This window comes from Triturus cristatus, chromosome 8 (genome assembly GCF_964204655.1).
Source record: "Triturus cristatus chromosome 8, aTriCri1.1, whole genome shotgun sequence".
Taxonomy (NCBI): domain Eukaryota; kingdom Metazoa; phylum Chordata; class Amphibia; order Caudata; family Salamandridae; genus Triturus; species Triturus cristatus.
Genome location: NC_140591.1, coordinates 905,308,565 through 905,333,586, shown reverse-complemented (window position 1 = coordinate 905,333,586; position 25,022 = coordinate 905,308,565). Strand labels below are relative to the sequence as shown.

Here is a 25,022-nt window from a genome sequence, read left to right as displayed (position 1 = left end):
ATCTTAACTGGAATTTGGAACACTTTAGTATTTCAGGATGATGTATTGATTTGGGGACGTGATGTTGTACAACATGATTCCATTTTAGTATCTGTTCTGTGTAAATTAGCTGATGCGGGGCTGACCATAGGACTTGAAAAGTGCAAATTTTGTGTACCCGAAGTGGAATATTTAGGTCATAATTTAACAAAAGAGGGAGTCAAACCTAAAATCAGTTTAATAGATGCCATAGAAAAAGCACCTTCTCCAACAGACAAAGACCAACTAAGATCCTTTCTCGGTCTTGTGGCGTACTACTCCAAATTTGTGAGTCATTTTTCTGATAAAATTCAGAGTCTAAGAAATCTCATGAAGAAAGGAATAAAATTCTCATGGTCCGACGAATGCCAAACTACATGTGAGGGTATAAAAAAGCCATTGCTAAAGCTGTTAGCTTAAAACCATTTAATCCAAATGACAAGACCATTATATCTACGGATGCTAGTAACCATGGTCTTGGTGCTGTCCTCATTCAGGTACATGATGGGAAAGAAAGAGTGGTAGCGTTTGCTTCTCGCACCTTAAGGGTGCAGAACATACTTATTCCACAGTGGAAAAAGAAGCTCTTGCTTGCTGGTGGGGTGTTCAACACTTTCCTATATATGTTTGGGGCATCAGATTTACGTTTAGAACGGACCATAACCCGTTAGTAGATCTTTTTTCCACCAGAGGATCAGCTAAGGCCACGCCCAGAATACCAAAATGGCTTTATCGACTTCAAGAATATTCTTTTGATGTCAAATATGTACCTGGTGTAAAGAATATTAATGCCGACTGTTTATCGAGATTACCAATTGAAAATACTTGTGTGAATGATGATGATGAATGGATGATTGCTGACATTAATGACATATGTAATGCCATCTCTGAAGAGGAATGGATGTCTGCTACCAATGACGATATTACCTTAAAGAACCTCATGGAAGTCCTTACCGACATTCAAGGGTGGAAATTACATCCCGATTCATTAGAACCTTTCAAACTTATATGGTCAGAATTTGCTGTATTGAACAACCTTGCAAGAAGGGGATGCCGTATTGTAATTCCACAAAGTCTTAGAGAAAGACTATTAAATCTCATGCATGAAGGTCATTGTGGCATGTCTGCTTTGAAAAGACGCATCCGGGAAGATTTCTGGTGGCCAGCTATGGACACTCAAATTGAAAGATTTGTACATGATTGTGTGGCCTGTGCTGTGAGTGATAAATCACACACCACCCAAGAAACCACCATTAATCCTATACCTTTACCTGAATCACCCTGGTAAAAACTAGCCATTGACATTTGTGGTCCATTTGAAACCCTTGGCAACAATGACAGATTTGCCATTGTCATGATTGATTATTTTTCAAAGTGGCCCGAGGTAACATTTGTAAAAGACGTAAAGTCTAGTGTAGCAATTACTTTTTGCGAAGACATTTTCAGAAGGGAGGGTTGTCCTGCTGAAATTGTTTCGGACAATGGTTCTCAATTCATTTCAGCTGAATTTGAGAAATTTTTAACTAAATGGGGAATTAAACATACCAAGACTCCGTCGTACCATCCCTGGGGAAATGGTTTAGTGGAGAGGTTCAACAGAGTGCTTGTCAAACATACAACTTGCTAGCAAAAATGGTTTAAATTACAAACAACAAGTAAAAGACATGTTATGGTGTTATAGGACCACTCCACATTCAGTTACCAAAGAAACTCCCTTCAGTATTCTCAAAGGAAGCATACCTTGCACGGTAGATGTGCCTGCTTGGATGAATAGAGCACGCAAAAGTGATGAAATCAGGGCCCATGTTAGAAAATATCAGAATTTGTATGGTCATAGACACAATTCACATATTCACTAGTCTCCCCGATCTTTCAGGACAGGAATGTTGGTAAGAGTTTACAAAGGTGACAGATCAAAAAAAGGCACCTCTAAATGGTCATGTCCCAAAGAAATTGTACCTGTAAAAGGTAATTGTGTAAAATTGGCGGATGGTAATTGGTGGAACACGAGAAAAGTGTCCATATGCAATACCACTGAGCAGAATAAATGGTTTAGGTGTCAATCTCCTAAACCAATTCACAGTAATGGTTCTGACTCTACTTCCAATATGAAAATGCCACAAAGTAAAAGTGTATCCAAACCAACCTGTACCCGTCAATCTTCTCGTATCATTTTCAGGCCTAAATTTCTTGACGATTATACTTGAGATTGATTATTTCTATCTATAGGCATGCATATTATTCAAAATGTATATATATGTTTTTTTTTATTTAGCAGGAGGAATATGTATTGATGTTTTTTTTTATTGTTAGAAGGGAGATATGTTATATCTACATTCTAATGTACACATTATTACCCTCCATGTATTTCTTCCTATGATTCATCCTTGTTAACTAATAGAATGTCCCTGACTTCCTAGCAACTGTATTTGCCACTCATGAGGTGATTCTGGAATGTGGGCAAGATAAGCAGTTGTATTGGGAGCAGCGCGCAGATCATCAAGGGCCTTGTACCTTTTCAATTAAATCTACTTGAAATATCCTTGTAAGACTCGTCTTTGTAAAAGTGTGGTGTCAACAAGGCCGCAGCAAGACTATGGGGTTACAGGACAATACAATACTACGCTACTATCACGTGCTAGTATGCTGATATACTGCTCCGTTTCCCCAATCTTGAACCCTCTTGATCCCTCTAGGCCTTTGGCCACTTCTACTGCTTGTCTTGCTTGCTGTTTACCGTGAGAGCAAAGTGGAATGAAAATATGGCACTCCTGTGCGTAAACTCTCAGCCGTGCCGCCACTCTGAGGCTGCTCCAATACAGCGTGTCGCTCACCTTGTACCTCCCACCGCAAGCCTCACCCGCCAGCTGCACCCGGTCCAAAAATCACCGGGCCTCTTCCACGGGAAAGGAGGAAGGGGGGAAATGAGATTTTCGCTGGCAGCGAGTTCAAGGCGGATTCAAGGCAGGAGTTGCAGCAATCCTATACACCGTGACTGGGACCGTGGCTGAAACCATGGCTGAAACCATGGCTGAAACCATGGCTGGGACCAATTCGGATGAAATCCGTCCCGCTCCGAAGCTCCGCTCTCAGCTCTCGCACTAGCAGTATGCACGAACCGGAACTCCAACAAAGGTTACAATCCTCCTAACGTGAAAGTATGTCTCAGTCAATCATAATGTGAGTGGAGCACATACAAAGAGTACATCTGGCTACAAAAACCCACATAGACACAAACATAATGTGCACACATTCTTTTATTGAACTATTTCATCTACGGTTAAAACTGCAGACTGCTGTCTGTCGTCAGTCTACCTACTGATCTTTCCACATGGCACTTCTATGGTATGGTCAAAGATGGCACAATGGACATTGTACGCCTCAGAGCCAAGGCAGTATCTGGAGGAGGCAAAGTGGTAATGCATCTGCGTTCTATGCATATGAAAGTGCCAGGGAGAGAAATCATCATCCAACAATGGCCGAGTCTTGGTTTCAGCACAACATTCCAGTCCAAGTCAGCCAATGCAGCAACACTGAGTAGATTCCACAAATTTGACTATAGTCGGCAAAGAGATGCCTGTGTCTTGTGGGACCAGATTACAATCCAAAAGTGTACCAGTTTGTGCATTTAGTGGGTTCTTCAAACGCAATGCATAGGTGCTGTAAGAGTTCTTTAGAGAGTGCTATGTGTGGCACTGTGAATTTACCAGCAAAGGGGGATTTCACCCCAAGCCAGGATCACTGTACTCTGATCTTAAGAGCTTCACACTTGCTTATGGGGGAAAAAGCTAAGCAAATAGAAATGCTTGAATAAGAACTTGCTGTCTGTAAGGAGCAATAAGAAGCAGGCAGAGAAAAGGGAAAGGGATGGGAGGGAGCAACGAGATGAAGGTATGAGAGGAACAAGCAGATGGAAAATGAAGTGCGACACCGGGAAAATAGCATGTGAGTGGAACAAGGTACTGCTCACTGTGAAAAGAGGGCAGGGAAGGAGAAATAAGTTAGAGGTGCAGGCACGAGGAAAGTATCGCTAAGTAAGAAGGAGGGGCAGGAATGAACCCACGAAGTGACAACAGAGCCCTACAGTTGTAAAATAGTCCCTCATGCACTTTAATGGAAGCATGCTGTTTGTGGTGAAGCCATGCACCCGAAAAGCCAGTAATGTTAGGTGAAAGAGCAGTTCTCTAGTGTGAGCCAAGATACAATTGACAAAGTCTCATGCCAATGGCTGAAAGAGGCTCATCAAAAAGGTCAGTAGCTGAAAGGAGAAGGCTCCATGCCCCCTCCAAGTATATTAGGGACAATAGCTCTGCTTGACACCTGTGCAGTCAAAAGGGCAGACTTTGTAATGACCAGTCTATCTGCATAATGTTTAATCAGGAATCTGAGAGAGAAAGAACAGGGGAAATTTAGAGGAGTCCTCAACAGACAAGACACAGTAATAGCCTGGTCACAGTAAGATATAGTAACCAAGTGTTTTACAGAGTCCTTCAATGATACCAAGAGGAGATGGACTTGTGAAATTGAATTTCATAAAGGGACTTCTCGCTATTCAAATTGGGATCAGTGAACTGAACAGTTTGTATTTCTGGAAGAAACTGTGGAGCAAAAGTCCAGTGAACAGCAGATGTGGTCTTGAATTGCTCCTTTGCAAAAACAAAATATAATTCTCCAGAAAAACACAGGAGGATTTTAAGAACAGTTTGGTGAGGAATAGTACCTTAAGAGGCAAAACGAAAATATATTAAACTCTGTATCCAAGCAGTGTTAGGTGCAGTGTGGAGTCCCAGGCCAAGATCCACTCCACCTAGACTGGAGTCATGGAGTTGTACCTAGAGCGTGTCTGCCTGCTGTCCTGATGTTTACAATAGGGTGCAATATTTCAAAGACAGAGAGATCATGGATAAAGTAAATGTAGATGGCGAATATAGGTTCAGGAGTTAAGGTGTGTTTTGCTTTTGTTTTCAAATCTGTTTATTGAGAATACAATACAAATAAAACAATATAACCATCAAGATCACCAGGAAACTGAAAGAAAGAGAGAGGGAAAAAGAAGAGAGAAAGAGGAAGTCAAAGAGGAGGACGATGACATTCAGCGGCCCCCGAGGTTGGCGAATGTAGGTTTAGTAAGCAGGGCAGCCATGTGTCCCTAAGCCCTCATGGACCCAGAGTACCGTTCTACGAGAGGGCAAGGTTACCCAATTTGTAGAAGAGAGGTGGATGGTGAAGGGTTCCAACTGAAGGGTGGGGACTGTGATGTGGAGGTGTAGTGGATAAGGCGTCCCACACCTAAGTACTGATCCCCGGTATGTGGAAAGGGGCATGGATGGAGAGGGGCATGACTGCTTGCAGAGGCAACCCCACATACTGAGGAGATTAGTCGGCATCTCTGTTGGGCCCCCAGAGACTATACTCATCAGACGGGAGTAAGTTGTCCTCAAATAGGCGTAGAGCCCGGAGCTTCGGAGGCTGAAGGCAGGCATGATCCAGTTTGCAAAAATAGTCTATCAACGGTTGCCAGAGTTTGGTAAAGTTGGTGTCTGGGAGTTGCAAACGTGCCGTGAGTAACTCCATTGCCATAGTATGCCACAGGCGAGTGAACCAGATATTCACCGGAGGGGTTTCAGCCTTCTTCCAGTATAGAGCTATGATTTGTTTAGCTGTGCCAAGCATATGTAGGCTTAGGTGCCAATCTCTGCGCGTCATGGCAAGCAGGTTCACGGGCTTGAGGCATAAAATGACTCTGGACGGAGCTTCAAGCAAGGGGTAACCAATTACCAGTTTGATGTGAGCAAGAAGGTGATAGGTAATAGGTGGTCAAGAGCGAGCAATTCCACCAGATGTGTAGAAAATCTCCAATGGCGCTCGTATAACGCCAACAGATAGGGGAGGAGGCAGGAAACATTTTGTGCAACCTGTGGTGGGTGTAATGACATTGTGTCATAACCTTGTATGCGGTTTCCCTCTGGGAGACTCTGTGGAAGACCTTCGGAATGTCACGCCACAGATGGTCCCATTGTGTAGACGTGATGTGTCGGACTGCCACCTAGACTGGTAAACATGTGGGACAACCCGGGTATGTGCGAGAGATCAGACCCCTGGAGTTGTCAAAGGAGCGCACCAGCCGTTCGAAAGAGGCAAAAGGGCGGGTGGCTCACTGCGCGGAGGATGACGCCTGAACCCAGTGCCATATTTGAAGATACTGTAACCGAGCCCCCTCGGGAAGCTGAAAGTCTTGTTTGCATTGTTCGAAGGATTTAAAGGGGTCCCCCTTGAAAAGGTCCCAGAGTGTCCGGCACCCCCATCCGAACAGGCCGAGAAAGAATGTGGGTGCAAGGCAGGCGAGAAATGTGGATTGCGTGCAATAGGGGTGTGAGGAGATGAAAAAAAGGTAAGACCCCTGGACAACGCTAACTTATCCCAGATATCGAGCACCGTTTTTGTTGGGATGGCCATATAGGCGCTGCATGACTGAGCCTCCTGTGGCAGCCAGGCAAGATCCCATATGGGTCTGCAGGTCACCGCCCTATCCATATGAAACCAGACCTTCTCGCTCTCCCATGCTATCCATTCCGAAATGAAACGAAGGTGAGAAGCCCAATAGTACTCCATTAGATTGGGACAAGCCAGCCCCCCCCCCCCCCCCCTGTCTCGTGGCAGCAGAAGTATTTTGTTGGAGAAGCATGGCCGATGCCCTCCCCAAATGAAATTAGTGAGTTCACACTGAAGATTATTAAATCTGGTGCTGCGGGAAAGGTGTGGGTAGGGTCTGGAATAAATATAATATTTTCGGTAGTACTGACATTTTTACTGTATTCAAGCGATCCAGCCAGGAAAGGGGGGGGAAGACTTTCACGTTTGCAGATAATAATAATAATACAGACACTTGTAAAGCGCAACAGCTACCTCAAACAGAGGTGTCCCGGCACTATACCGGATAGCAGAACGCAGAAGGAAAGCCAAAAGCAGAGGCCCACCCCTACTCTGACCTGAAGAGCCAAGTCTTAATCATTTTCCTGATCCTCTAGAACGGCCTTTTTACATTCTTGCCAATTGGCTTGTGACCACGTGTTGAGATTGGGAGTCAAATTGAGCCCCAGGTACCGGATGGAATGGGAAGCCCATTGATATGGGACAAGAGACTGGAGCAAAGGGATCTCTGACTCTGGGATTGTGAGATTCAAGGCCCATGATTTAGCGTGGTTAATTTTGAGGCCTGAGACCAGTTCGAACGACTGAAGCAGGATATGTAGGGCGGGCAGAGAGGTTCGTGGGCGGAACAGCGCGAGGAGGAGGTCGTCTGCAAACAAGGCTATTTTGTGATCCAAACCTCCGGGAGTGATGCCATGAATGTCAGGAGACTGGCGTATCAGGATGGCGAGGGTCTCTACCACAAATGCAAATAATAGTGGGGAGAAATGACAGCCCTGTCGGGTGCCCCTCTGAACAGAAATGGAGAAATGGAACTGGTAAGTTGGCCGTTGACCTGTACCTGGGCTAGAGGTGAGAGGTAAGGGGCCATGATCTTAGCAATCATCCGAGGTCCCAGCCCTATTTAATGCAAGACAGCCCGGAGAAAGTCCCAATCCACCCAGTCGAATGCTTTTTCAGCATCGAGTGACAACAAGCATGTGGGTAAATTCCAGTGGTGGGCCTTCCCGACTAAATGAGCGATGCGCCTCACATTGTCCGCTCCCTACCGGTGACGGATGAAGCCAACCTGATCTGGCTCGATAAGCCTGGTTAGGTGCGGATCGAGTCCTTTGGTCAGTATTTTGGTATAGAGTTTAAGATCCGTGTTTAAGAGCGCGATGGGGCGGAAAAAGGAACATAGTGTGGGATTCTTCCCTGGTTTGGGAAGCAGTGCAATTTCAGCCATTGCCATAGAAGCGGAGGGCCCCCCAGAATCCGAGAAAGAGTTCAAAAGAAGTAGATGATCCTTAACCTGCGGAATTAAACACGATAAAAAGAGACCGGGAGGCCGCCTGGGCCTGGAGATTTACAGAGAGGGAGGTTTTTTAGGGCGCCTGTAAGTTCCTCCTTGGTAAGTGGGTCTTCAAGGAGTTGTGCATGGTGTCGGCCAATCGGGAACCAGATGCATTCCACCAGCACTGCCTGAATCTGATCCGGATTGGGTGGATACCTTGCATAAAGGGATGAGTAGTATTCGTGGAAGGCTTTCAGTTTAGCGGCTTCATTGGTAGCCCACGTGCCATCATCCAATTTTATTTTAGCGTTGTGCGACTTTGCGCCCCGTTTCCGGAGGCGACGGGCCAGGACCGCTCCCACTTTATCCCCCCTTCATAATACCTTTGCCTCAATGCCAGGAGAGCGTGTTCTGCTTTGTTGGTTATATGGGCCCGTAGCTGACCGCGGAGCATAGCCAGGCGTCGCTTGTGAAGGGCAAGAGGGTGTTCCTGATCCAGTTTTTCAAGCGTTTTTATGTCACAAGATAGATTGTCTTCAAAGAGGCAGGCTTCCCGAGCCCGAGCTATAGCAATAGAGGTGATACGGCCCCGAATCGTGGACTTAAAAGCGTCCCAGACCACGGGAAAAGGAGTTTCGGGGAGGTAATTAGACAAGAAATAGGATGTGATAGCTTCTCGGAGCTCTGATACATCCACAGGGTCTCGAAGAACCTGAGGAGGGATTTGCTAGCAGGGAGGGCGACATGAATGAGATGAATGATCCTGCAACTGAAGCTCCACATTTGCATGATCCGAGATGGAAATATCGGACATAGACGCCGAAAGGGCTTCACTTATCAGGGAGTGGGAAATAAATACATAATCGATGCGAGACTAAGAACGGTGGACATATGAATAGTAGGAATAGTCTTGTGCAGCTGGGGAGTGGTAGTGCCAAATGTCTATTAAGCCAAGATCAGTAAGATGCACTCTCAAAGAAGAGGACATGGCCCCCGCCCCATGAAACGAGCCATCGCTGCGGTCCAGACTTGAGTCCCAGACCAGGTTAAAATCCCCCCCCCCCCCCCCCCCCCCTCCCCTGGCTAAGGTGAGGATCATCATGTGTTATCTGTTCCTGTAGGAGTTCCCTAATGAAGAGGTCCTACGCTTGATTAGGAGCATAAATGTTGCATAGTGTGACTGCCCGTTGCCCGATCTTGACCACCAATTTAATGAATCTACCATCTTTACCACGGACCACCCTTGGACCTCCCTGTTGGATACTTGCCCTGCAGAGAATAGCCACCCCAGCCGTTTTGGTAGGTGCACATGCCCAGTATTGGAGGGGATATCAAGGGTGAGCCATGCGGGGAACGTCCGCCTTCAACAGATGGGTCTCCTGTAGGAAGATAATCTCTGTGTTCTGTTGTAATAGATGTCACGAGATCTGGCGGCGCTTGCTGGGGGAGTTAAGACCTTTTACGTTAAGGGGGAGAAGTTTCAAACAGGGTACAGAACTCATGACAAAGGCAGACTACGCACAGGTGCCATCGCAGATAGAGAGAATAGGTTGCAACGCAGTGCCATACAGCCTCCCCCGGCATACCCCCATAGACAGCAAGTGCAGCAAGGATAATTCACAATGTACAGCGTAAGGGGAGGGTCAACACAGCAAGTAATAGCCCTTGATAGAGGAATGGCGCATCCATAGATGAGAGAAGGAGAAAAGAGAAGGGGGAGAGAGAAAAGAGAAGTAGAATATCCAAATTGAACAACGGCCAACATGACCTATTCCAGTCCTGGAGCAAGCTAGGCTCAATGGTACAAGCCATCCCAGGGATGTCACTCTCCGAGGAATAGGAGTGGGAGTGGGTCCCATATGATCAGCATCGCCGTCAGAAGGTGTACACCGGCACCACTGCCACGCTGTGGTCAGAGCAAAGGGCAGACACGCAAGGAGCATGAAATCCAAACTCGTCTCCGTGAGGAACTGCCAAGGGCGAGGAAGAGCGATGTCCGTCTGAGATGCAGCAAATCGTTCAGTTCTCTTTATGAGGAGAGCCAGGGGAGGGGAACGCCCCCTGTCCAAAGAGCGAAGATGTTGGATGATGTCCTGCTTGGCTTGGGAGTAGGAGAGGTCCCCCCGCCTAGACTGGCGCAGCGGTCTAAGCATTCTAGCCCACTGTGGCTTTGCAGGCTCTCGACCCAAGGGAGGCAGTCGTGAAGAGCTGGACGGTGGGGAAGTGGTCGGGAGGTCAAGCAGATGGGAGGCTTCCTGAAAGGATCGTAGCACCCGGCCCTTTTGATTCCCATTGAAAAATTAGTGTGAAAGGGTGACCCCACTGATATTTGACACCTAACTCTCGAAGTTTGTCAGTTACAGGTTTGAAGTCCCGGCGGCGCCGAGGTGTGGTCGGAGCAAGGTCCTGAAACAGCTGTATAGGAGAGCCCTTGTAGGATAACTCTGACATGGAACGCGCTGCCTTTAAGATGGTCTCCTTTTCAGTGAAGAAGTGGACCCTGGCCAGTATATCGGGGACCAGACTGGAGCGACCAGGTGGTCCAGACACTCGGTGGGCACGATCCAGTGCGGGCAGAGAGGCATCATCGTCCCCCCTGATTTCGTGGAGGAGAAGTCATGATGTCAGAGCCCTCTGCCCTTACCAGGACCCCTCTCAGGCGCAGGTTGTTGCAGCGGATCCGGTTTTCCAAGTCCTCTTGCTTGATTTGGAGGTCAATGGTGTCTTGCTTTTATAGTGGTAATATATGCACAGAGCCTTTGTTTTGCCTGCACTTCACTGCTTGCTGAGAAAAGAACATTCTCTTAAAATATCTCTGATACAACTGTTGAGATGCTAATGACATAGGTGCAGAAAAAATGGGACTAACTTGGTAAAAAAAAAGGTAAATTTGCAAGAATCTAAACTCTCTGTAAACAAGTTGTTTCTACCAATGTGCACTGATTACTGATCTGAATTTCATCTTGATCTTTGTATCATATACTGAATTTAGCTCAAGAGATAGGTCTACAGTGTCACAAGAATGCACTGGGATGGATCTAGTCTGGCTAAGCATTCATTTTCGCGAGAATTCTTTGAGAGGTAGTGTAATGTGTGTGATTGGTTCTCGTCTGGATGAGGATTACAGGATCTATGACCTGACAAGTTTTAGATGAAAGTGTGATCTTTTCTTAGTATTACCAATGATCAGAATGGGGCATCCTGTGGATTTTGAGATGGCCATCTTTACTAGCGATAGGCTGGTGGTATTAGGGTATTCATTATTAGAGGTCCCAATTGTTAAGTATTCTGTGTCAGGAGTTCAATTCAGGATCCAGTGGAGAGTTCAGGGTGAGATTCAAAATGATGCTGTGTATCAGGAGTTTGATTCTGGATTTAGTACACACATCAAGTTGGAATTCAGCCTGGCAATTAGTGCAATAATTGTTTAATTGTGGGGATCAGCGCTTCTCAAACACCTGGAAGTGAAGGCCATGGTTCTATCCCTCTTCCTCAGTTTTCTGAAGCAGGACAACTCCGAGTCTTTTTGCACTAGCATCTGTAACATCAGCAGTTTTCCTTCCAGGCAAAAAGCTTGCACTCAAGACGTCTTCTCCAGATCTTTATCACTCTGTACTCACTCTTACATTCATTGTCCAACTGAAACTTTACCACCATGTGCAGATTCCTCATATGAACCAACTTCTCTGAAAGCTTACAAAAAAACTGCTGTAAAACACATTCCATGCCCAAGAAAGAAACCAACTCTTCCTTGTTTTTTGTCAGTTGTAGGTTTACAAGGGCCTCCATCAGCTCTTTCTTTGCTGCCATCCCTAAAGATACAGTGACCTAGGGAAAGTATTTCCTTCTTTCCAGAACAACATTCATCTTTTGAGACCATACTTTAAAAAAAATCTGTCTAACACCCTTGCAGCTCTTTTGCTGTGCTCACACCAACTTAAATAACTTAAAAAACGTAAACAACTTAAACTTAAATAAATAAATAAATAACTTCTGCCTTTTACCAAGACATCATCCTGGAAACATTTTACTCATTCCTTGTCTCCAAGCATTTGTCACTGCCCTTTAGAACACCAAAGTCACAGAAACAAAACCAAATGACGTGTATGGGAGGGGATGTGACTTAAGCTGCCGTCTTTGGAACCTTGGGAACCAGGTTTGAATCACATCCTCACGATTGGCTCAAAATCTTGTGATTCTGGGCAAATCACTTAAACTCCCTGTGCCACAAATGTGAACTGTAATTTGTGATATATATATATATATATATATCGGAAGCAATTTCCCAACTCTTCCTGCTTCCCGTCCGGCAAACAGAGAAGAGAGAGTCACGGACACCAGTTTCCTTCGTGGCAGGTCAGGTCTTTATTTCAATTACAGCTCTTCTGACGCGTTTCGGATAACACAGTATCCTTGTTCAGATGCGGAAGCGCAGTCCGCCAACAGTTTTTATACCTGTGTTGCTTTTTTTGTGTGTGTTTTTTTTCTTTTGTGTCATGTGATACTAGACATGGAAAACATCCTTAGTATGCGCTAGTCTGCTTTTCTTGGTCTACAATAATTGCGATGTAGCACAGAATGACAACCTATGTTTAAAAAGCTTATTGGTTGTTGCTATTGACATGACCACAAATAATACTTATTGTCAACACATTTTCATTCTGCACAATTTGAATAGCTGCATCAATGCTTGATATGCTATACATTATTCTATGGATGGTCTCAGTTGTTACTGCTCTGTAGCGTTATACAACCTGGATGGTATACATCCTATGTCCCCTGGAAGATATATTTTCTTTTAGATCCAATATGATACTGAATATTTTGTTTATAACAACATAAATGCTATATCCAGACATAATCATCCAAGAATAAAAATAAATATAAAAAATCCATAAATATTAGTGCAAAGAAAAACATGGTAAAAACACATATTGTTGACTGCCAAAGTTTTTGTGCAAAGCTACTCATTTATGTAAACCTTTAGAAGCTACCAAATCATCTATGTTATGCTTAAAAGTGCAAAGCGCAAATTTTCTAAGGTGCTGAGAATTTGTGCAAATAGTGCAATTGGTCGTTAATTCAAAAAACAATTTTTTTTTTAATGACATTTTTTTTGTTTTTAAACAGAAAAAAAAGGGGGGGGGGGAAGAGTAAAAAATGGAGGAAAGTTTGTGTTAGCAGCTGAGGATGCATTTCTGTTATATTACTGCTATGAAGGGTGACCTAAGGGGATACATTATAAAAATCTGTTACAAAAACCTCTTATAAAAATTCTTTTAGTGTAAAAAATTATTATAAAAGGTCACTATAAAAAATCTTCAGCCCATTAGGTTGTTTAGTGTCAAGTTCAACAATCATTCTTGACTCTAGTTGCCGTAGAGCTCTTTCCCGATTTCCCCCTCTTGAGGGATTTGGGACGGCTGCAATCACAAAGTATTTCAGGCATTTAAGATCATTGCCATGTACTGCTTTAAAATGTCGTGCGACCGGGTACGCTGTGTCATTGTTGACAATTGCACGTAGGTGTTGCAAGATTCTGACATGCACCTCCAGTTTTGTACTGCCTACATACTTGAGGCCGCAGGTGCATGTCAAAACATAAACTGGGTACTCGGTTTTGCAGTTGTGGCTGCCCTTAATCTTGCATTCAATGGGGCTGAAGGGAGTCGTGTATTTGGTAGTTGTTTCTCCAAATTTACACGCTCGGCATGAGGCACATTTGTAAAACCCCTGTCTTGGTTGCAGCCAGGTGGATTTCTTAGCTACATTCTCTGGGCTCTTTTTGACTAATTGACATCTCATAGATATGCCTCTTCTGTATGTGATGGTGGGATCGTTGTGGAGGTCAGGAGCTAAAACTGCATCTGTCAAGACAATCGCCCAATTACGTTTGATTATAGATCTAATTTGGCGTTCCTGCTGATTAAAGGTAAGGATCAGTCTCGGGGTGTTAGTTTCTACTATTTGCTCAGGGATGCGGTTGTTGCTTTCCAATAGGGATTCTCTGGATCTTTGGGCTACTTTAGTAAGTGCTTGCTTAAGAGTATGTGCACTGTACCCTCTTTGCTTAAATCTTATGAGTGCCTCATTGGTGCATTTCTCCTGTTGTTCATTGGTGCTACAGATTCTTTTTAACCTGAGGAGTTCCCCGTAGGGGATACTTTGTACAAGGTGTCGTGGATGGGCACTTGACGCATGTAGTGTCGAGTTCCCTGCTGTCTCCTTTCTGTAGAGGGTGGTATTGATTGTGCCCTCATGGATAAACACTTTTACATCAAGAAAGTTAACTTCTTTTTCACTTATATGTGAGGTGAATTTGAGGTTAACTACATTGTTGTTGATGTTATTTACAAATGAGATGGCATCCTCTTCATTACCTTGCCAAATGACAAACACGTCGTCAATATATCTGAACCAATATTTAACATGACCAGAATATTGTTCAGCCCAAGTTTTTTTCAGGGTCTGCTCCTCCCACCAGCCTACCATCAAACAGGCATAGCTGGGGGAGAAGCAGGATCCCATTGCTACGCCTCTGGTTTGCTTGTACATTTGTGACCCAAACATAAAGTAGTTGTTATTCAAACACCAATGAATACATTTGATTATGATCTTATTATGTTCGTAATACTCTACAGGTCTTGTGTCCAAAAAATACTTAGTAGCCGCGAGCCCTATATCATGTTGGATACACGTATAGAGGGACTCAATGTCCAGGGTGATGAATCTCATATTTGTTTCCCATTTTATGTCTTTGATCTTATTAAGAAAGTCACCTGTATCCTTCACATACGTTGGCAAATTCTTTACTAGAGCCTTCAAGAAATAGTCCACATATTGCGATATGTGTTCACCCATGCTTTTGATAGCGGAGATGATTGGTCGCCCAGGAATTGGGTTTACATTTTTGTGCGTTTTCGGTATGAAATAGATAGATGGGATGACTGGATATTCTATCCATAGAAACTTGAATTCTTCCGTCGTGATCATACCGTCACGTTTGAATTGATGAAGCTGTTTGGTCAATGATTCTTTAGCTTTGTTGTAATCTGTCATGCTGGTTTGTTGATAGCACAGCAGATCAGATAATTGACGTTGTGCCTCCTTTATGTAGTCACTTTGGGGCCATAGAACGATGTTACCTCCCTTGTCGGATTGTTTTATTATTATCTCATGATTCTTGCTCAATTTATTAGTTAGCTCGATATATTCAATTTCTTTATCTTGTTTTTTCCGTCGTTGGTGTTTGACCCGGTGATATAGATGTTTAATATCTTCGGTCACCCTTTCATGAAATATATCAATTGCGTCTTTTGGCATTTGGGGGACAAAAGTAGATTTCTGTTTGTAGGGGCTACTGCCTGCCCCCCTTTGGCTAATGTCAGCTTGAGCTAGCAGCTCTTGCGTTGAGGTAATTTCTTGAGTACTGCTATTGTTTTCATTAGTTGGGTCACTCAGAATTGATTGTGCTGCCAGCAGGACAGGGACATCAAAAGCTTGTAAGGTATTGCCTTGTTGCTGTTTTGATTTAGATGTATATGCAGGATGGTTAGCATTTCCATTTTTAATGGTGTAGAATTTCATTAATTTGAGCTTTCGAATGTAATTAAATACATCGATTCTTACTTGCGGATAGTCGAGGTCATTAGGAGGACAGAAGGAGAGTCCCAACATAAGTACTTGCTTTTCTTTGTCAGTTAATTTCATGGTTGATAAATTGATGATTGTTTTATCTTCATCCATGTTCATTCTTACTTGCGCCAATATCTTCTTTTTGGCTTTGAGTTGCCTCTTTTTACGTCTGTCTCTCCTTTTTGCATTTCTGTGCTTCCGTGAGGCTGTGTTTGTTTCCGCGGTCTCAAGGTGTTGCGCCGGTCCTCGACTAAAAAATCAATTTCCTCTCCAAGATCTAGCCTTCTTTCTTCTCTGATGTTATCAGCACTTATATTGCTGTAGTCCAAACCTGTATCACTGGTGAGTGAACCATCCTCTGATATGGGTTCTGTGGGAGGACCTGCCTGTTGTTGATGGCTAGTGCTGGCAACTGTAGGATTCAATTTGAGTTTTTTGGCTGTTGCGTATTTTCTGGCAAACGTGTAGATCTGGCCTTGTTCGTAATCTACCCGGTCCCGTGCAAATTTAAATATTTTCCGTTGTTTTATTTTTTCTTCATGCTTGAATAATCATTATTGTATTTCCTTCCTCGTTTTAGTTATGTAGTCATTTGGCTCAAGTTTTGCTAAGGCCTCATTGGTATCATCGATCTCTTTAATCAATTTCACCCGATCCGACTCAGCGTATTTAATGAGGATACGTACTAGATTCATTGAAGCATCTAAATTGCTCTTGCCCCATTATTTTAACATGGCTGGGTCCGGGCTCTCATAACTTAGTGCCAGAAGTATTCTGAGCCCCCGAGGAACCCGCCCTGCTTCTTCATATTTTGTGAGTGACTTGTTTTCCAACCACTTGGTTATCATTCATTCATCTTTTGAGACCATACTTTAAAAAAAATCTGTCTAACACCCTTGCAGGTCTTTTGCTGTGCTCACACCAACTTAAATAACTTAAACGTAAACAACTTAAACTTAAATAAATAAATAAATAACTTCTGCCTTTTACCAAGACATCATCCTGGAAACATTTTACTCATTCCTGGTCTCCAAGCATTTGTCACTGCCCTTTAGAACACCAAAGTCACAGAAACAAAACCAAATGACGTGTATGGGAGGGGATGTGACTTAAGCTGCCGACTTTGGAACCTTGGGAACCAGGTTTGAATCACATCCTCACGATTGGCTCAAAATCTTGTGATTTTTGGGCAAATCACTTAAACTCCCTGTGCCACAAATGTGAACTGTAATTTGTGATATATATATATATATATATTTGTGTAATTCTCACTTAATGTAAATAATCTTGTAGATTGTCACCCAACCCCTTATGTGCAAAGCTTCGTAGCTTTCTAAAAAGGTTTGCACTATATAAGTACCAATACATATATACCTTCATATACATTTATAAGCGCCCATCAGAGTTATGAATGCTGTTAAGCTCAACAACTCTTCATGCAGATTAATCTGGCGATAGGCAGATGGCAAATCCAGGGTGGTAGGCATCATAGTTCCCAAAAACATTGACATAATTTCAGACATTTTGGGAAGGGAAAACTTGTTCATGACCACCTTTTTTTTCCGTGCCCTTAAGTCTGTACATAGACAAATCTTCCCACTCACTTTTTGGGCTACCACCACAGGGGCCAACCATTCAGTGAACTCAACTGGCACAAAAACACCTGCTTCACATAATCTTTCTAGCTCCAATTTGATGACTTTTTGCCCTTCCAGTGGTAGTCTCCTCACCCTGGAGATTAAGGGTAGCCACCTTCCTTCAATTGTATTTAGTGTACATATGTCTTTAGGCACCTTTGGAGATACTTTCTTAGCTCCATACACCTTTCATTTACCTGGTAGACCTGAACTTGTGAGTGGTACTGGAGTCCAGAAACCCCCCTCCCCCACACCTTCCACCCTCCCAAGTCCTTTTGGCGAGGCCGGTCTATGCTAATGATACTTAAGGTTTCCCTAAAGCAATCTATTCCTTAAACTCAAGGTTTGCTAAGCAGTACCCTTTCGTTTTGATAGGCTGTCCCCTTAACCACCTTGTTTGACATTCAATCTGCACAGATTTATGCTTGCTTTATAAATCTCATCGTATGGATTCTAAAATTGGCACCGAATGTGAGAAAGAATCGTATATAATTTTAATTCTCTTCCCTTCACTCAAGTTGGTATTGTTCTTCTTAGCTGTAGGACAGTTTCCTCACACACTTCCTTCACTTCATTAATTCTCTTTTCCTGCACATCACTTCTGCAGCAATTAAAAAAATTACATTTCCCCCTTCACCTCCTTAAGATGGCTTTAGAGAATAGGCACTCATTGCTGTTAGTCTTATGCCCACATCTAAAACTCAACCCTTTAAACTTCACTTCCCTTTTTTGTCCACTTTCACTCTTCTATGCAGTAACACTCACACCTCATCCTTTTTTTTTTAAACTTTCTTTATTGGCATTTATAGATAGTGAAACACGCAGGCACATGCGATATCGCCATTATCACATAGATTTACATTTCCAGTGCGCCCAGTCACAGTTCTTACGATCTAGCAGCCTCTCGGCTCTTCAGGCCGTTCATCGCTGTCCTGAGTGGGGCTGCAGATGTGTGCCTGGGTCCAGCCTCTGGGTGTGCCCTACTGGAGTGCGCCATGATCGCCTCGCCGCAGGGGTGCCGTGCAATGTGACTGAACCCCCTGTGAGGGGCGCCGCAGAGGCTATAGAAGTGCGGCCATTGAGTAACCACGAACTAACTGGGGGTTGAAAACCAGGGAAAGGGGGGTGCACTGTGTCGCCCGTCGGGAGTACTGGTAGCTGCGCGCTCTCGAGGCTGGACCATCATGTGGGAGAGGGCCGGTGTGGTCGCGGACGCGGAGATGGGGAGGGGGCAGGGGGGGCAGGAGCAGCGCGCCTGGCCTATGAGGACTCTGGCTGTGGGGCCTGTGGTGACAACCTCTGCGAGACACCGGGTGCTGGACCTGCCTGCGCATTACCCAGGGTGGATTCCGGAGTGGCGGGCGCCCCCAAGGGGTCTATCAGTCTCGAGCTCGCCGCAGCCTCAGTTTCCTGCGTGAATGTGTGCATTAGCATGGCCCAGGGCATGGAGATCGGGTGTTTGCGCATCCCACGCGCTTCCTCCGTTCTGAGTGTGGTTTCCTCCGCCTTGCCCCACTTCCTGACGGCCCCCACCCATGCTGCTATGGGGGGCCCCCCCCGGCGCCTTCCAATGCATAGCAATGCATCGTTTAGCGAGGATCAACATTAAGAAGGCAAACCGCCTCTCCACCTTCTGCCGCTTATGCCGTCCATGAATTCCCAGCGCACACGCCTCCCATGTGTCCAGGTCCTGGAACCCTGTAACCGTCTCTAGGGCAGCGTGAATTGTGTGCCAGTAACTGTAGAGCGTCGGACAGTCCCAGAACATGTGCCTAAACGAGGCAGCAGGCTCCAGGCATCTAGGGCAGCCAAACACCCCCTCGGGGAAATATTTCTGCAACTTTTCGGGGGTTAGATACGCCCTATGCAGGATATGCAACTGTATGTTTTTAAACCGATAGTTGCGGGACACTTTCTTGGTGTATTCTAGAGCCCTCGTCCACTCCCTATCATGCAGGGGCCGTTGGAAGTCATCTTCCCAGTGTTCTCTAAGGGTCGCCAGCGTAGGACTCCGCAGGGCTCTCACCGCTTTGTATATCCATGTGACTAGATGGCGGCCGGGCCCCATCTGGAGTACCGCATGGATGACCGGGTGTGGAGGGGGCTCCGCATCAATCCCCCCCCACTGCCTACGGCAGTCCATGAGAAGCTGTCTATGCCGCAGGAATTGGCCCCCGGGGAGCTCGAAGTCTCCTACCAGCGCCTCAAAGGGCTGCAGGCTCTCCCCAGAGAACAGCATCCCCACCTCTGTTACCGCGTGATCCGTCAACACCCGCATCATTTGCTCCGTATAGTATGCCCGACCCCTAGGTAGCCCCACCAATGGCAACAACGGGGAGTAAAGGGGAATACCCCGGCTAAGTCGATGAACACGCGCCAAGCAGGCACGCGCCGTCATGACCTGGAGGGGCCGGGATGTCGGCGGTGCCGCCCCCGGTAGCAACATGCGGTGGACAGCGGGGATCGTAATCCGCCCTGTCGCCGTGTACAGCTCCTCTTGCGCCCTGCCCGCCGTCCAACGCGACTCCCATTGTAATTGGGCAGCAAGGAAATACGCCTCGAATGAGGGAGCCGCCAACCCGCCCTGATCAAGGGGCAATTGCAGTTTCGCCAGGGCTATCCGCCGGCGGCCGTTGCCCCAGATGAGGGTCCCGAGCAGGGTATCCAATTCCCGGAACAGGGATCTCGGGGGAACAACCGGGAGATTGGAGAAGAGATAGAGCAGGCGCGGCACCAGGATCATTTTCGCAACGGCTATCCTCCCCGGGACAGCCAAGTGGAGACCCTTCCAGAAATGGACCAAGGATCGGATGTCACCCATCAACTTGCGGTAATTCCCCTCTCACACCTCATCCTTAATACTGATATTGCTTATTTCTTCCTGCAAACTTAACAATGTGCTTCACTCATTTTGCAACCAAAATGATTTGTGACAGGGGAGGCACATCTATGAACTGTAGTGACTCCTGCACTTTCTTACAATTACAATGTAGAAGATATGTTCCTATGTCAGTGCAACAAATTTGCAAAATGCCAACTACCTGAGCACTGAAATGTAGTCTACCATCGATTCTCCTTCTCCTTGCGCCCTTTCACCAAAATGGTTCCTTTCTAAAATGGTGGTCACGAATGGTAGGTAGTGCAGGTCTTGTTTTTTTAAGCTGTCCTATGCATTGGATCCCCTTGCCATGTCAGGCTACAATTGCAGCAGATTTTCTAAAACTTCTTGCTTTTCCATTCCTTGACAATGCCTAAGCAATAGTAATTTCCTCAAAAACCTTAGATTTTCTCCACATAGACTTACATAATTAAAAAATATATATTCCACGTGCTCAATATGATTTGCGCCTCGTCTGGGTGACTCAAGAAACAAGCATGGGAAAGCCAATAGATATCACCTTTGTGACCTATTGGCTTTGCTGATGCTGTGCAACATCAGCAAAACGCTCTTTGTGAATGCTGTAGCGCATCAATAAAAAAAAAAGAACATGATGCGGCTTGCGCATGAGCATGTACGTATTATGACATCATGCGACTGCGTCACTCGGTGCCATATGTTTTGATGTCCCAGACATTACAAAAATAAGCAGTCACCTAAAGCCTATTTTCAGCAGTTATCTGTGCATACTTGGAACAGCAAATATGAATAGAAAGCATTTTTAGGTCTCGCCTGACCCAGCGCATGTGCTGGTCTGGCGAGACTTATTGAGAGGGCTCCAAAAAGTGCTACCAGGCCAGCCTAGAGCTACAGTGCATGTGCGCGGGCGCGCGCGCGCCACGCTTTACCGCGATTACTTTCACTTTCGCTGCTGGCCACTTTGATGTTTGATCGTGATCGCGATCACTTTCGCAGCCGCGCGGCCGCTTTGCATAACCAATAGGTCTCGCTTTTGGAACCTTATAAGTATTTAGTTATGCAACTGTTGCATAGCTAAACACTTATAAGGTCCCAAAGGCGAGACCTATTGGCTATGCCAATGCTTGTTAATTGTGTTCTAGGGCTGCCTGAATGATCCATGACTGATAATGAAAGGGAACAAAGACAGAAAAGTCACATTACAAACGAATACATATGATTTCATTTATAATCCTATTTAGTGTGAAGACGAGGCTCTTCAAACAACAGATTGCTGGTATTTGTTTTGGGCAACCCGACTTAATATTTCTTTTCATGAAATGCATTCTCACACTACGGCAGTAAAAGTAAAATCCAAATGTAAGGCGTAGGCAGAGTGGGGGCCCAGGAGGAACTGAAACTAGAAAAAGAACTAACCCTTTTTAAACAGTTTACAAAGGTATGTAAATACGCAAATGTTTTTTCAAAGAAAGACCTGTGAAAAACTCGGGCGTGCCGGAGATAGGACTCCAGACACTGCCCAGCCGAGCCCACAGCAGCTCTGGCTGAGACACACGAAAAGGGCGAAGGGGGGGGGGGGGGGGGGGGGGGGGACTGAAGCCTTTTCGGCCCTATGGGCTTGCAAAATCCTTATAAGTACCCAAGGCCGTGCTTTATCCCCTATTTTATTGTATACATAGCATTCTTCCCAGCACCTCGAACATCGCTGGTTTCTGTGTGATATTTTCATTATCGAAACAAATTAATTGTTTAGCACAAAAAATAAATATATTGAAAGTAAAAGATGAATATGTTTGTGGCATTTTGTTACATATGTCAATCAACTTAGTTGAATTACATTTCCTTGCCTCTTTCAGTAGGATAGACACTTTTATTACCAGGAATTTGATATATTTGTATGCACCATATCTGTTTTGTCCTTTAACATACATTCTACCCTGCAGCTTGGAATCTATTCCTCTATCTGTCTCCAACGTCTAAGGTCATTATTTTCTCAGTTGCAGTTAGCCTTCCTTTATACCTTTTTATGTTTTTACTGACGTTTATTTTTCTTTTTTTATTACAGGTTTCTGCAAATCAAGCTTTCTCCCTTTACTTGAATTTGCTTACACGTCTGTGTTAACATTTGAGTTCTCTAACATGGCAGAAGTCGCTATCCTGGCGCGCCACCTGTTTATGTCTGAGGTTTTGGAAATCTGCGAGTATGTGCACAAACAGATGGAGTCGCAGCAACTTACAGTCTGCCATAAACGGAATGTTCACAGTACAGAGTTTTCAAAGAGCCTTGTGGAAGATAATGTGGATGCAATACCAGACTTTCTGCCTGAAGAGGGAGACTCTGAGTTCCAGGCATCTGTGAACGTGGAGGCACAGCATAATGAAACTGAAGCTTGCCAAACACCATTTACACCAGTTATGACCACAAAGCATAATGCAGAAATTCTTAATAGCCTTCAACAATCCCTATTGGGTTGCTCAATAAAAACAGTTCCAACAGATTTCAATAGCATTAGGGCGCATCATACAACTATTGACGATTCATCTGAATTGTACGTGCATCCAGATGTGCATCGAAATGGGTACTTTTCTGTAGCTGTAACTGTCTCAAGTTCACATCCAGGTTTACAGTCCGCTGTAAGGAGACCAGCTGAAATATTTTGTACAGTTGATCCACATCTGCAGCAAAGTATGGCGAACTCTGTTGAAAGCGCTAGCGTTGGTATGCAGCCAGTTTCAGAACTAAACGTGATCAGCCCCACAAAAACCAATGTTTCTAGTTTGCATTCAGATCTGCAGCCAATTGTGACCAGAGAGGTGGCAATACGTTGTTGCCTGTCATCAGATGTACAGCCATGCTTGGCTTCCCATATGGAAAAAAGTGTTCCATATATTTATCCTAATATACAGCCGGACATGCCCAGCAATAGACACATTAAATGTCAAGAAAAAATAGAATTGCAACCAATGTCTTACTTCCCTACTGTAGTAGATGCTTCTACTGTGCTCCCCGCATTAGCAAAAGATGCGACCAGCCCTGAAGAAGCAAAATTGTCTGAAGTGCATGCAGACAATACAGAATGCGTGTCTGCCCCTTCAGAATTACTAGAATCTGATGTTCACATAGTGTCTGAGGCCACTCTCCCCAGTGCCTCGTATATTTCTCCAGTGTGTACGGAGCCATCTCGTATAAACATGGACATGAGTTCTCCAGAAAAACATTGCAAGAAATATAATTTGAGTTCTGAAAAGATGAGGGATGTTACGAAAATTCACGTTCAAAAGCCTGTTAGACCTCCAGAAACCCACACCATGTGTTCCATTATTGACAGCATAGGCGCGCCCTTGGAGACAGCCGGGGGTGCCTATAAAAGACGACTTCGTCAGCTCTTTGTTCGTGAAGCAGAGTATAAGCACTTACAGGGTATGGAGAAAAAGCAACATACCAGGAAATCAAATCCCAAATCAGTGGTGCAGCAGGTAAGATTACGTGTTTGCAGTTTTCCATTTAAAAAAACACGGCTGATGTGCACTGCAGCAGATGACTGAGGATTATAACAAAGGAGGTTGTCAAAAAAGCTTTTTTGGCTCATCTTAAAATATTTGTTGGTTGTGCTACACTGATTTTAGTAATTGTGATCTTTTATTTTTATACTATTACCGTGTTATAAATGTTGATCTCCTCCTGTGGTTTCATGCATCATCTTTGGGAGGAATCCGTTTTCTCTCTATTTCCTAATGAAAATGATGGATAATGGTCCAGGAAACTGAAATGATGTTACATATTCTAGTCATTACTTCAAATCTTCTTTTTAGTCTGAAAAAAGTCTGTCTAGCCGAATGAAGCAGATACTTTCCACAGCACCACAGCATCAGATTGCCAGTTGATTCCACAAGTTTATACAGTATGTCACTACTAAGTTCTAATGAAGAACAAAAATACTAGCATTCTGTATTGATGACCTAGGAGAGACAAGCATAGTTTTCATTGTACTGTTAATTGTTAATGCAGATTTGTAGCAGTCTCTTTTCAAATTTTCACCTGGATTACAGTGATTTGGAATGCAACATTTGCCAGAAAGCTTCATAGGTTCCATGACTTTAAATTGATTATCCAAGCTATAATAATATCTTTGACCTCACATTATAAACGATCCCTGAGGGTCAACTGTAAACCCGAACAATAATAAAACAACTTTTCAAACTTGATTTATTCATTAGTACAGGATGAGTGCTGAGGTACTGTGCAAATGCAAAAACAACAATTGATGGACTGAATGCAGAATAATGTCATATATTCACTCCAGTACAGAGATCTGGGCCTAAATCCATCGTTTTTTTGCTCACCATGCCATTCCAGTTTGAACCCAGCCATATGCAAATCAGTCTTGACCCTGTGCCTCATGGGAACAGTCCAGCCCGAACTGCCAAGCCAGGTCCTCCCTGGACTGGAAACAAGCATCCTAGGACCTGTTTCGGGGTTTCACCCCTCTTCAGCCAGGATAGCTTGATTCCAGTGGCATGGAGAGCGCGGGGACCACGTCTGGTCATACCCGTCCCACTCGGGGTGACAAATGCAAAAACAACAGTTGATGGACAGAATGCAAAACAATGTCATACATTCACCCTAGTACAGAGATCTGGGCCTAAATCCATCGTTTTTTTGCTCACCATGCCATTTCACTTTGAACCCAGCCATATGCAAATCAGTCTTGACCCTGTGCCTCACGGGAACAGTCCAGCCCGAACTGCCAAGCCAGGTCCTCCCTGGACTGGAAACAAGCATCCTAGGACCGGTTTCGGGGTTCACCCCTCTTCGGCCAGGATAGCTTGATTCCAGTGGCATGGAGAGCATGGGAACCATGTCTGGTCATACCCATCCCACTTGGGGTGACAAATGCAAAAACAGTTGATGGACAGAATGCAGAACAATGTCATACATTCACTCCAG

General features: G+C 44.7%; 1 protein-coding gene across 4 annotated transcripts in view; it reads left to right on the top strand.

Annotated features, from left to right (window-relative positions):
- ZBTB11 (zinc finger and BTB domain containing 11) overlaps positions 1-25,022 on the top strand; it is a 2,099,144-nt gene that overhangs the window by 550,471 nt on the left and 1,523,651 nt on the right. For all 4 annotated transcript variants that reach the window (XM_085622427.1, XM_085622426.1, XM_085622429.1 and 1 more), the window contains exon 4: positions 22,140-23,551. In XM_085622427.1, the coding sequence (XP_085478553.1) occupies positions 22,140-23,551 (1,412 nt within the window). The remainder of the gene's footprint in view (positions 1-22,139; positions 23,552-25,022) is intronic.